The 12,524-nt window shown below is 42.4% G+C and overlaps 1 protein-coding gene across 1 annotated transcript in view; it reads left to right on the top strand.

Annotated features, from left to right (window-relative positions):
- The window catches only part of prkar2aa (protein kinase, cAMP-dependent, regulatory, type II, alpha A), a 34,600-nt gene that overhangs the window by 7,877 nt on the left and 14,199 nt on the right, over positions 1-12,524 (top strand). The window contains exon 2 of the mRNA XM_063208494.1: positions 6,373-6,408. Coding sequence (XP_063064564.1) covers positions 6,373-6,408 — 36 coding nt within the window. The remainder of the gene's footprint in view (positions 1-6,372; positions 6,409-12,524) is intronic.

Below are 12,524 nucleotides of genomic sequence, written 5' to 3'. Positions count from 1 at the left end.
TCTTTTTTTTGGCTGCGCAGACATGTCCAGTCACTGTTGCCAGATGGAAAATGCTGAATTATCGTACTAAAACCTCAAAATTATCGGGTTTTTTTGGGAGGAAATTGTTATTGTAATTATTATTATTATTACAACCGGTTAACCGGTGGCAGAAAATTTTAACCGGTTATCGTTGATCTGGTCGACTATCGGTTACCCGGTTACCGGTTAACATCCCTAATCTGATATGATTGGGAAAATAGGAAAACATGGGGAAATATGGGAAAACAAACCAAGCCAACTGAATAATTTTGGAGTATCGTATGACCACAGTGTCCTTTTGGGGAAAAGAGTGCCGAATCCGATGGTGGTCTTTGTGATTACAGGTTTGGCGGGCGCCAAATGTTTTGCATTTCCAAGTGCGCTCTGTGGTATTGTCAAGGTTGGGGAATGGCTGCTCCCGTCCCGACCCGGCTATGGCTGCCCCCGGCCCCGCTGGCATTGTATGCAGCAGCCAGATATCAGTAAAAGACTTGGTTCGTTAGTTTAGCGAGCTGGTGCCGGAGTTGCCATGCCATTGCCTTTCCCTCCCGCCCGCCGTTCATCTGTCTCACACACGCCCTTCACAGTCACACATGCAGCAGCGGGTGTCTGCAGATAAGAGACAGCGCCTGTCAGCGCGGAGACAAGGCCTGACACGATAATACTGTGCCCTGCCTGCCTGCCTGCCATGGCGGGAGGGGAGGTTTGTGTACAACAACATTTATGGTGTGTATACATGGCTTTGGCATGTGATATGTGTGAGGCTCAGCTCCGGGCGACTGAAACGCAGTTTATTATTCTCCTGTGAGGGATTATGAAATAATATAAACAATGGGGTGTGGGATCCAGCATATCTGGTTGTATTTTGCATGTGGAATTGTATGCAGATTTTCTGAGATTGGGTTGAAGTGCGCCAGTGCCCCCAGCAACTGTCATTTTGAAGGCTATTCTTATGAGCTTTGCAACAACTAGTCTAATCAGTAATAAACCATTTCAAAAGTGCCTTGATTTTACCATCTAAAGTTGCTGCTCGATTAAATTTTGTAGTAAGCTTATGTCATTGATTCAAAAACCGAGCTTGTAGGCTACAGGCAAGTCATTCTTTCCAAGAATGATAATCTCTAAGCTTTTGTCTGCCTTCATCTTGATGAAACAGCTTACGGCTCATAAAATCCCAAAGTATCATAAGTTATTGCATCAGACCAATAAAAGTTTTTGTCCAGGCCTGTCGGCTCTACACAAAATACAAGCTTACTAGAGTTTATGCCTTAGGCACTTGGTTGAGCCTTCTCTCGTATCTTTGACATCCACTAGCTTTTTCCATGATATTTCACTTAAAGATGTTTTTATTAAAAACCCTTTTTTCTCTTAGGATATTGAGCCCTTCAGTTGACTAATTTGAAATGAATACAAAAAATTGAATACAAAAAGTGTTTTTTTTGTTTTTTGTTTTTTCCCGGGTCTGCATCTAAGCTCAGGCTACAATAATGCAAAAAGTAAAAACAATGAAGTCAGTGGTGGAAGAAGCAAAGCATTGTGAGGACACACCTTGGCTTTTTCCATTATATATATATTTGTTTTGTTATGAAAGCAGTGTTCACACTCTTTGTATTGAGCCCCTAAATTGAGTTGTGAATAGGGGTGGGTATTGGCAAAGGGTTCACGATTCACGATACACATGCCACAATGCGATTCTATCACGATGCATTGCGATTCATGTACTACTGTGATGCATTGCGATATTTACTTCAGTAAATGTGTAAAATACAGCTTATTTGTCAGTTGCTGTGTAGCTTTCTTAAGTCAGTTCATTCTATTTAAGCATTCTATCATCTGGGAGAGAGCTTACATCACAACAGAAGTATTACCTATTCTCTACTTAACAAAATAACCCGTGGCAAATCGAATTTTATTGTTATCAAATAATCAATTGTAATGAATCCATGCAAGTATATTGAGAAAATAAGTATCACGATACCTTGTCATGAATCGATACATTGTATCGTGAGAGTAAGTATCGCGATGCATCGATATGACTATTATTTTGCACACTCCTAGTTGTGAACGTAATATTTTTTTTACAAACAGATTTAATTTAATTCATTCCATTATCTTTCATGTCATCAACTCTGCTCAGGATGCAACAATGCAAGAGATAAAAACGATGAATACAGTGATGGATGAATCCTAATCCTGTGAAGACACAGCTAGCCTAGCCGATCGTCCCGACAGACGGTCTTTCTCTGCAACTTTTCTGCATATTACAGTAAATCAACACAATGACCCTTCCCTACCCTTGGATGAAATGTTGGCCTCCCTCAGCCAAACCATGACTCAATCTCTGGAGTTGCTCTAGATCAGTGTTTCCCAACCAGGGGTACGTGTACCACCAAGGGTACGCGAGCAAACTGCAGGGGTACTTGAAAATGTGTCATTTTAACAAATGTATGGAGTATAGTCACATTAGGATAGAGAAAGCGACATACAGTACGAGATACGGGGTACTCATGGCACAGCTTAAGGCTGATGCATAGTCACGCGGTGCCGATTGCGGGGTAAAGCATAGACGTACTGTCAGCGGGGGGTATTGCCTCATAGTCGACCTACATGCGAATGCGTGCGAAAGGGCGTGGTGTTTTTTTTCCCGCCGAAAATTCAAGAGTGGGGCAAGGGGGGAGGGAGGAGGAGATTTTAATGACGTCAATTCACCTCCGTGACAACAGGGGGCGAACTAACTCATTCAGTTGAGCCCAGTCCCTAGAATGAATCACAAAGCTAATCAGCTGGCTATGTAAAACGTAATATTCCACTAGTAGCCTACTTCTAAAAGTTGGGGCATAATTAGATGGTACAACATCAGTTTATTTTTGGTCAAGTACTACATGAGATTAAATGCAAGACAAACGCCATTTTAAAAGACAATAGACAGCATGAATGGCCATTCACACCTGGGGCCTAGTAGTAGCTAGCCAGCTAAATCAGTCATTACAAACTCAAAGCTAGTTGACTAGCCACCTGAAACGTAATTCTACCACTAACAAAGAGGCTTCTTGCTATTAATTTAAAAAGTTGTGGCGTAATTAGACATGAATGATAGCATACAAGATTCTCTCTTTATTCATGTTTTACAGTTCAGGTGGTTAAAATGCCAAACAAAAGCCGTTTTAAATACAATACATCTAATGGCCATATTAACAGCTAGCTTAGCAACTGTCAGCCAAACCCATTCAAACTCTACAGGACATTAGCGAACCCTGTTTTAGAAGCTAGCTAGCCACACTACTTGTACTATATACTGTATCAACAAAGAGGCTTCTTGCTATTAATTTAAAAAGTTGTGGCGTAATTAGACATGGATGATAGCATACAAGAGTCTCTCTTTATTCATGTTTTACAGCTGAGGTGGTTAAATGAAACAAAAGCCATTTTTAAATACAATAGATAGCCTATCTAATTAACAGCTAGCTTAGCAACTGTCAGCCAAACCCATTCAAACTCTACAGGACATTAGCGAACCCTTTTTTAATGAGCTAGCTGCCACACTACAAAAGAACAAAGAGGCTTCTTTGCTACTACCACACTACAAACATATCATTTCCATGATGGCCTTTTATGGATATTTCTAATTGATTTTTTGGAAGTTGTACTACTGAAATAAAAAACAGTTTCTCTTCTCCCTGTCAAGTAAACTCCAGTGATTTCCTGCCAAGTCATCTGCATCGTGTTTTTCGTTTTCCTTCAAACCTCCGCGGTAGGGTAGAAGAATAGAACACAACTGACCTATCAGGGCTGAGTTCCCCCCGGACTGCCGTAAGCGCATTGACCAATCACCGTCTTCAAGCATAGCTCAGCTCACGGACATTTCAGCCTGGGAGAAACATGCGTGTACTGCAGCCAGGGGTCGTTTTGTCGCTGCACAGGGGGGTGCTGTGGCTCATTCTCTGTGCAGAACCCCCGCGAACGCGCGACTCTAAACCCCCCTTTAGGGGGTGCACGCGACAACAAAGGTTGAGAAACGCCACTCTAGATAACCAAATGTGGTAGATGGCTATTGCTGTCTGTCAGGCAGCGGGCTCCCTTTGGCTGCATCCCCCCCACCCCCAACACCCCCCCCCAGAGAGCCACCTAAAGAGCCACTCAACAGGCTCTCTGAGCGAGCTCTCTTGAGCCTGAACCCTGCCTCTGGTTTGCGGGGAATGCAATGGGGGTCGGCCACCACTTGTTGAGCCAACCTGCGCGGCGCGGCACAAACTCGACTCGCAGAAAAGCATTCACACTACACTACATGGGATGCATGCTGTGTGACATTGTTGTTAGAACGGAGACATTGCATTGAATTTAATTTCCATTTGAGGCAATAATGATTTACAAAGCGTAATGTGAAAACGCACGTACGTACACATACAGCGGCAAAAAAAATCTCCTTGATGCATGTGTGATTCGGGAGTAATTTGTCCATTGTTGCTCCATGGTTGTCTGCTGTCAGGCAGTCATCCTCAATTTCCCTTTCAAATGCACGTTTTCATCTTGCCCCTCTCCCATTCTGCATTTTATCCATCTATCCCTCGGTCACAAGTGCTTGAGTGGGTGTTGGGGGAGCACTTGGCTGGGTTGGGGGCTGAGTGTGGGCTATGTTAGTTGTTATGGTGATGGGAGTTCTCCCTTGTATTTTGTAGTCATGGTAACTTGAAGGCTCCAGATATTCCCCCCACACGTGACGACGTGAAGTGCCTCCTGCCCGCCACGCACACAAACCCGCGCACACACACACACACGCACGCACACGCACACACAGGCAGGCAGCCCCTTGTGCCACCACCTGTGCACAGCACACCACTCCACCTCTGCTTTCCATTTTGAATTCAGACACACCACTAATAATATTTTTTAAAGATAAAGGGGGAATTTCCTCTGCCCAAAATTGATGAGGCAAATGGTTCAGTAAAACAATATGCAGTGCACACACTATATCCACCCACCCCCCCCCACACAAAAAAAAGAGATGAAATTTTAAATTAATTTCTAGTTATATTATGATCCAAAGTTGATTGGAATGATCCCTCTCTTCACATCAATCTTCATTATTCATTATTATTTCACCTGGGTCTCTAACCAGTCGAGTTGGCAATTAATGCCCATTTTTAAAATCTTTTTTAAATCGATAAATGTTTTTATCAATGTTTTAACTCGATTCATTGATTTCACAGAGTCTCAGTCTGTCGCTTTGTGTTGAAAACTACCAAGGTAACAGTGACTGTATGCCACAAGGATGGTGGGAAGGTGGGTGAAGTGAGGTGTACAGTATGTGTACAGAGAGAGAGATCGTGTGATGAGAGAGAGAGAAGGACATGCTTGAAGTCGTGAGTCACATATACATTCAGCGAGACGGTGCGGAAAAGCCTTACTCCAAGTGGCGCGGAATTTAAAGCTTGTGGAACCCCATGGCTACAGAGTCAACAGGCGGGTAAAGGCCACCCCACAGTATAGACTTACAGTAATGTGTGTGTGCGCGTGCGCATGTGCGTGTTAATTCATGGCTTATACAATAATTGAGGCACCAGCTGTGCTATACCCCCAAACTGTGTACTACTGGCTGCCTGGCAGCCGTGAAACGTTGAAAGATGCAAGTGTCAAAGTCTACTGCGGAGATATAAAGACACTGTGGGTGATAGTTGGAGGTGTGTGCACGTATGTGTGTGTGTGTTTGGAGATGATCGTGTGTGTATTGGAGATGAGTGTCTGTGTCTGTCTGTGTGCACGCACCTGTGCGTATTTGTATGCCCTCTTCACTTTCACATGGTGGACTTAATGGATTCTAACAGCCTAGTAATAGAGTGCGAATGGAGCTGGAAGACACACAAGAGAGAGAGGGGGGTGGGGGAGGTGAAGGTGGGGTGGTGTTGGGGTTGGATGTACGTCCAGGGAATCTGTATTGACACACAGATGGTAATGCATCATAGTCTCCCTCTATAAGCCCCATGTGTGTACTGTACACACGCACACACACACACACACACACACACACACACACACACACACACACACACACACACACACACACACAGACACACACACACACAGACACATACAGCTTTCGTGAGTGAGCAAGATTGTGAGCCTATGATGAACTCCATAGCCATAAACACCCACATAACCAGCAGAGGGGTGTGGATTTTACAGAAAGGCTGTATGTGTCTTCTTGCCTTAAGTTGAACAGTTTTTTTTTCTCCTCAGCACTGTCACCATATGAAATTAATGTTCTTCTCTCTCTCTCTCTCTCTCCCTCTCTCTCTCTCTCTCTCTCTCTCTCTCTCTCTCTCTCTCTCTCTCTCTCTCTCTCTCTCTCTGCAGCCCCTCCACCTCCCCGGTATAACCGAAGAGTGTCGGGTGAGTACTTGTTTGACGTCAGAGCGGTGGTCATGTGATCTGTGGGCGTGAGAGCGATCTGTGATAAAGGCTCCTCTGCTCTTCCCCGGGTCATTTTCTGCCAACTGTTTGTCACCGCTATTACAGTGTGTGTGTGTGTGTGTGTGTGTGTGTGTGTGTGTGTGTGTGTGTGTGTGTGTGTGTGTGTGTGTGTGTGTGTGTGTGTGTGTGTGTGTGTGTGTGTGTGTGTGTGTGTGTGTGTGTGTGTGTGTGTGTGTTTGTAATTAATGTCATTATGGGTGGTTTCTGTGTTTGTGTGTGCGTGTGTGTGGTCACTTCGTTCCGTTGTTCGAATTGCTCACACTTTGCTCACAAGTGTTTGTCTCTGTATAACTCCCATTGAAGTGGCGTCTGAGCTATGCTGCGGTCTGAGCTTTATGGCTGGGTGTAATGTCTCGACCGCATAAGGATACTCTTCCCAGCACTAATTATGCATGACATAACACGTCACAGGTCTATGACCTGCTTTTGGGTCACGAGCAGGTCCCCAAGTCAATATTGCATACTGAAATAGTTCACCATACACCGAGCTAGGAATTAAATGCTAGTTATGGTCTATTTTCCTTCATTTACAAATGTATTAAACTTTATACAACAACAAGTTCAGTGGGCTCACTTAACAGGCATTCACCGTCCACCGGCTACTAACTTATGCCTCAATTTGGGAGTCTTGGGAGTAATGATTGCTATCATTATGTACTGTAGACAAAAATAGGTTGTTCAGCACCATTTGTATACAAAAACGGCTTAATGGTAAAAGACCAGTGTCGAACTTGCCAATTTTCTTCCTGCATGGTTCAATATTCACAAATTTACTTTGCTCATGGATTTTCATTTGCTGGACGTAAATTCAGTTATGACATCCTCCCTTCCTGTGTGCTCGTCTGTGACTCGAGGTGGGGCAGGCTATCCGGTGTCTGGCAGTAAACAGCCATGATGGTACCAAATACTTTGTTCCACCCCATGCCATTAGGTTCTTTCACAAAAAAGCGTTTGGTTCCAGGCAGGCAGGCAGGTAGACAGACAGACAGTGGATCTCTCCTGCTTCAGCAGGGGGAGAGATAAGCCCATTAGGGAGATGGCCTGGCTTACATGCACACTGCACAGGTAGCGCCAATCTAGGCCAGGACTTTTACTCTTTGTAGCCTGGATCTCTCACCCACCCTCCCCCCGTGTCATACAAGGATGCACTTACGTAAAACATAAATTATACATATAATCAGTCACCTTGTGTATGACTGTAACTACTGTATTTATTTGGCGGTCTGGGATGGAGACCTCTGATGGCAAGTTTTACAGTTGCCACTTATGTAACTCAACGTGGTGTGGGGATAAGTTTAGCCCCATTTAGCATCATTTGGCAGAAACTGCAGCCAGAATGTAGGGCTGCATTGACCTGGCTGGACTAAGAACGATGATGAAAATGCTCATTGGCTGTAGGTGCAGCAGACCCAGGTGTCAGGCTTTAAAAATTATCCATATATTTAGCAGTAGGTGTTAAATCTTATCTATAGAAAACAGATCATTTTAGTAGTTTGCCAATGCTGCTGCATACAAACAGTCCATTACCTCCAGCTATTTGTGAAAATGACATTGGTTTGACAACGAATAACCCACAGATGCCCTGCTTAATCTCCTGTTGAAAATATACTGGAAGGTTAGGAGCAGTCTTATGAGGATCTTTTAGTCCAGGGGCGGCATGTACTAAAATTCGCACGGATTTCCTACTGAATCTTACTGCTTGCGGAAATGAATCATGAGAAACCATTTGTCAAAGCTAAAAGCAGTGTTGCTTGACCAACCTAACCCAACATTCCTCAGGCCGAGATTGCGATCATCATTTTTAAATTAGTCCAAAAAATATAACAGACTTTTCAGTGCCCATCTCCCTGAGGTGATGTAATTGTTGGCCTTGTTTTTGTTTGTTGTGAGAGTGACGTTATTTGATGGCAGTCGCCCATGGTAAAGAGGCACACATCTCTGGCCTGTTAATTAGAGGTAAAGGATCTGGACAGCAGCGAAACGTGAGAGCAACGACGTATCAGCCATCCCGTACAACAGGTCTGTTCACCTGGAGAGGGAATCACTTAAAAAGGAAGACAGCCATGGCCCCTACCTGACCCAAATCTACACCTATCTTCATTACCCCAGAAGGCAACTGTGCATCTGTGTCTTTTAACCCATTGATGCCTAAAGCACCTGCAAAAATGCCTGCTGAATGCCTAAGCCCTTGTTGGGAAAGTTACCCTCAGCCTATAAAAATCTAAATATCTCTCTGCCTCTGATGCACATAAAAACATGAAGTAAACATTGTAACATACCCAAATTTTTATTTTAAAAAAAAGCTAAAATCTCAAGAGCCTGAATGCAGCGTATATTTCGTTTCAGCCACTAAAGGTCAAACAACATACAAGTCATCAGGCTAAAATAGGTTAAAGGATTTTTAAATTGTAGTTTCAATGTCCTCTTAAATCAGTTTTTTTATGTATCGAATGTATCGGGTAACGGGTGGATGACGTGACACCTTGTTTTTTCGTAACATTTTAAAAAAACCTACAAAACAGTTATTTTTCCTCTTAAAAACAAATGTCAATGAAAGATGTGGTACATTATGTTTCATATTAGTCTTAGATGAGAAGAAGCATTTTTGTTAAGATTTTTGTAAAGGTTCATACAGTGAAGAGAGTAAGTATTTGATCCCTTGCTGATTTTGTTTGTTTGCTCACTAATAAAGACATGATCAGTCTTTAATGTTAATGATAATATGTTTTCTAATATGGAGAGACAGAATATCAAAAAGAAAATCCAGAAATTAACTCTAAGAATATATATTTCATTGAGGGAAATAAGTATTTGATCCCCTGCCAACCATTAAGTTAAGAGTTCTGACCCCGCAGATCAAATGGCACTTCCAATCAACTTTTTATCTGAATTGAACACACCTGTTAATAGTAACATGCACAAAAGTCACATTTAATCTGCAGAATCAGTCCATAGAATCAGTCAATCAAAAATGAAAATGAAATGAGTTCCTGGATATTAAGGAGCAAACTGTTGATGCATTTCTTCCCAATTTTAGGACATACAAAATGATCATCAATCATCAATCTTAGGCCTGTCTGTGGTTCCACACAAGATTTGACCTTGTGGGAATTTAATATCCAGAAAAAAGAGGTAAAGCACCTATGGGCCGTCTTTTTAGCACCTATGGACCTATAAAACTATATGGGAGGAGTTAGGAAATGATCTCAAGGCAGCTGGGACCTCAATTACTAAGAAAACTATTGGAAACACTTAATACCACAGCGGATTAAAATCCTGCAGTGTATGTATGGTACCCCTGCTTCAGAAAGAACCTGTTCAGGCTCACCTGAGGTTTGGCAATGAACATCAAACTGGATTAGGATATGATTGGGAGGTGCTGGAATCAGATGACACCAAAATCAAACTGTTTGGCATTAACACAACAGGATGTGTTTTGAGGAAGAGAACTGCTGCCTATGATCCCAAGAACAACACCTTCTCCAACATCATACATGAAAGTAGTAACATTATGTTTTGAGGTTGTTTGTCTGGCCAAGACACAGGACAACTTAAAGGAACAATAGTACAAACAGCATGGGGGATGTGTTTGCGCAGAACATTAATAATTTTATTTTATCTTACAGAAATGTCACACCAAGGATGTCACACCGTAGGGCACATTTTCCCAAAAATGCCAAAAATTAGGCGAAATTCCACGGACCACTAAGAGCTTTATTTTTTTCAATTTTTTCGATTTTTCCCATCATTTTTTTCAGGAATTGGAAAAACTTTTTTTTGTGTGTGTTACACCCTTAAACGTCAACCACCTCAATATATCAAATGTATGCTGGCATATGCCAACATGGGCTATACATACTATGCAATTTGGCGTTTTTACAGTTTGTGTAGGCCTATACTGCTTGACACCTGAATTTCCTTACAGATTCATTAAGTTGCTCTACTAATCATTACAACTACTGCTGCTTGGTCAAGGGAGAAATCATCCATAATAATTACTACTCAAGTCTTAGAGTGCACTTAGCCATTTTCTTTTTGGATGACCTGTCCGTAACATTACGTGATTGCTTTGCAGAGCGAATGTACGCCCTTAGGGTTGCATCGCCCATATAGATGTCCTACAGTCAACTTTCAAAGGCAGACCACCTGTCAGTTGCAGTTAAATGCAACTGCTCTAAAATGCAAACCGAGACCGCTCACCTCCAGGGTTTGTCCCTGCTGTTTAATAGAAGTCTCTCCTCCTCTCACAAGGCTGGAAGCCTAGAACTAGAGCTGACAAGTAATGTCCAATGTATACAGAAATTGGTCACACAACACCATTTGTACAAAAACGGCTTAGTAGATGGTTAAATGTTAAGACAAGTGACGAACTTGCCTACTTTCTTCCTGTATGGTTCAATATTAGCAGCTTTTGCTCATGGATTTTCATTTCCTGAATGTAAATTCATTTATACTGCCTTCTCCTGTCACAAGGCTGGAAGCTCTAGTGCTAGTATCAACTAGTATCGTACACTAAGGCTAACTGATTACACAGACGAGTCTTGAACAAACACCCTGTGTTGCATAGGTCAACATGCCCAAACAAGATCAAGACATGATTTTGAAATGTTTTTGTTGGAATAGCTTGTATGCAGGGAGATTTTGCGCTCATGTTAATCACCTCGATAAACCAACTTGAATATACAAGATGCATGTTTCAATTGAGTTGGTTGTTTCATTTCATTTTCTTCTTTTCTAAAGAAACAGCAAGTTAATAGGGCTGGGGTTAGACATGCTCATTTCTTGAAACCAGAAGCTTGCTGCAACACAACGCTGTGAAAACCTCCCAGCTTCAAACCACTGATGACTATTAATAATTACACGTAGACAGCCAATGTAACCAGCTAAAAAGACTGACGGCACTCAGAGAAATTGCATCGGTCTCTAGACTCTAGACTGTGACTGCAGGTTTCTTTTTTGACTTGTGCAAAGGCATTGGGCGTGTGTAGTTTTCTGTAACTCTCTTCGTGTCAAACTGCACATTGTACTCAAGCCGAAGCGGAATAATAGAAAGCATCCCTGCACATACAGTATACTTTGTACTGAGCAAACATGTATTGCTTCAAAGCTGATGTAACATGGTCAGTCATGAGACAGTATTATGCTGGAAGGGTAAACTACTAGAATTACTAGATCTGTATCCATAGGTATGGGTAAGGGCTAATATGATAGTCCTCCTTTTGATTTGCCGTACCTGTTATCGAGGCAATGACGTCATTCTGCGCCATAAAGTGAGTTTTTAGTGCCCGGCCACAGTAGTAAAACACTTATGGTTATCAGCTGATCCTTCGACCCCAAGTTTAGTCACCAATTCCTGTCATCATAGATCATGGATTCAAGCCCAATGGCCAGCTTTTACTGAGAGGTGCTGAAGAGTTTCAGCATGGCTAAATTGAGTTAAATTGATGAATGCAATTCATAGAGTTTGTGTTGTGTGGCCTCAGTAGGCTACTGAAACACTCTTTTCTAGATGTTATAAGTGATCCCCTTTTTTTGAGGTATCTGACCAGATTTGATGGTTTTTTTTATCATCAAATGGGCCAGCCACTTGGAAAAAAATCCTAAACTGAAGTAACCACCTCATTATTCTGTTGATGTGGCTCAGTAGGCTAGTGCAGTGTTTCTCGACCTTTTTTTAAGCGAGGCACCCTTTCAAATCATGAAAAAATGTCAAGGCACCCCAAACCAACAAGCCGTAACATGGCATCGCATCCGATACCACAGAAGTTTAGAAAAGTAACACATTTGGAGACGTCACATGACCTGCGTTCGAAGTTGCAGCTGACTGGGGCGACCTATATTTACTTTATTGTGCGTAAATGGCAGACGAAAGATTCCAGTGACTAGCATTAACTTATCAATTTAGACAAATACTGTATGTATTATATTACATAATTTATGTATCAGCCACGTTTCCGCGGCACCCCTGTTGAGAATCACTGGGTTAGTGCACCGTACCATTATGACGGGGACCCGTGTTTGATTCAAGCCCAGAG

Source organism: Engraulis encrasicolus, chromosome 10 (genome assembly GCF_034702125.1).
Source record: "Engraulis encrasicolus isolate BLACKSEA-1 chromosome 10, IST_EnEncr_1.0, whole genome shotgun sequence".
NCBI lineage: Eukaryota > Metazoa > Chordata > Actinopteri > Clupeiformes > Engraulidae > Engraulis > Engraulis encrasicolus.
Note: the sequence above shows the minus strand (reverse complement) of the source record. Positions and strands in the feature narration are given on the sequence as shown.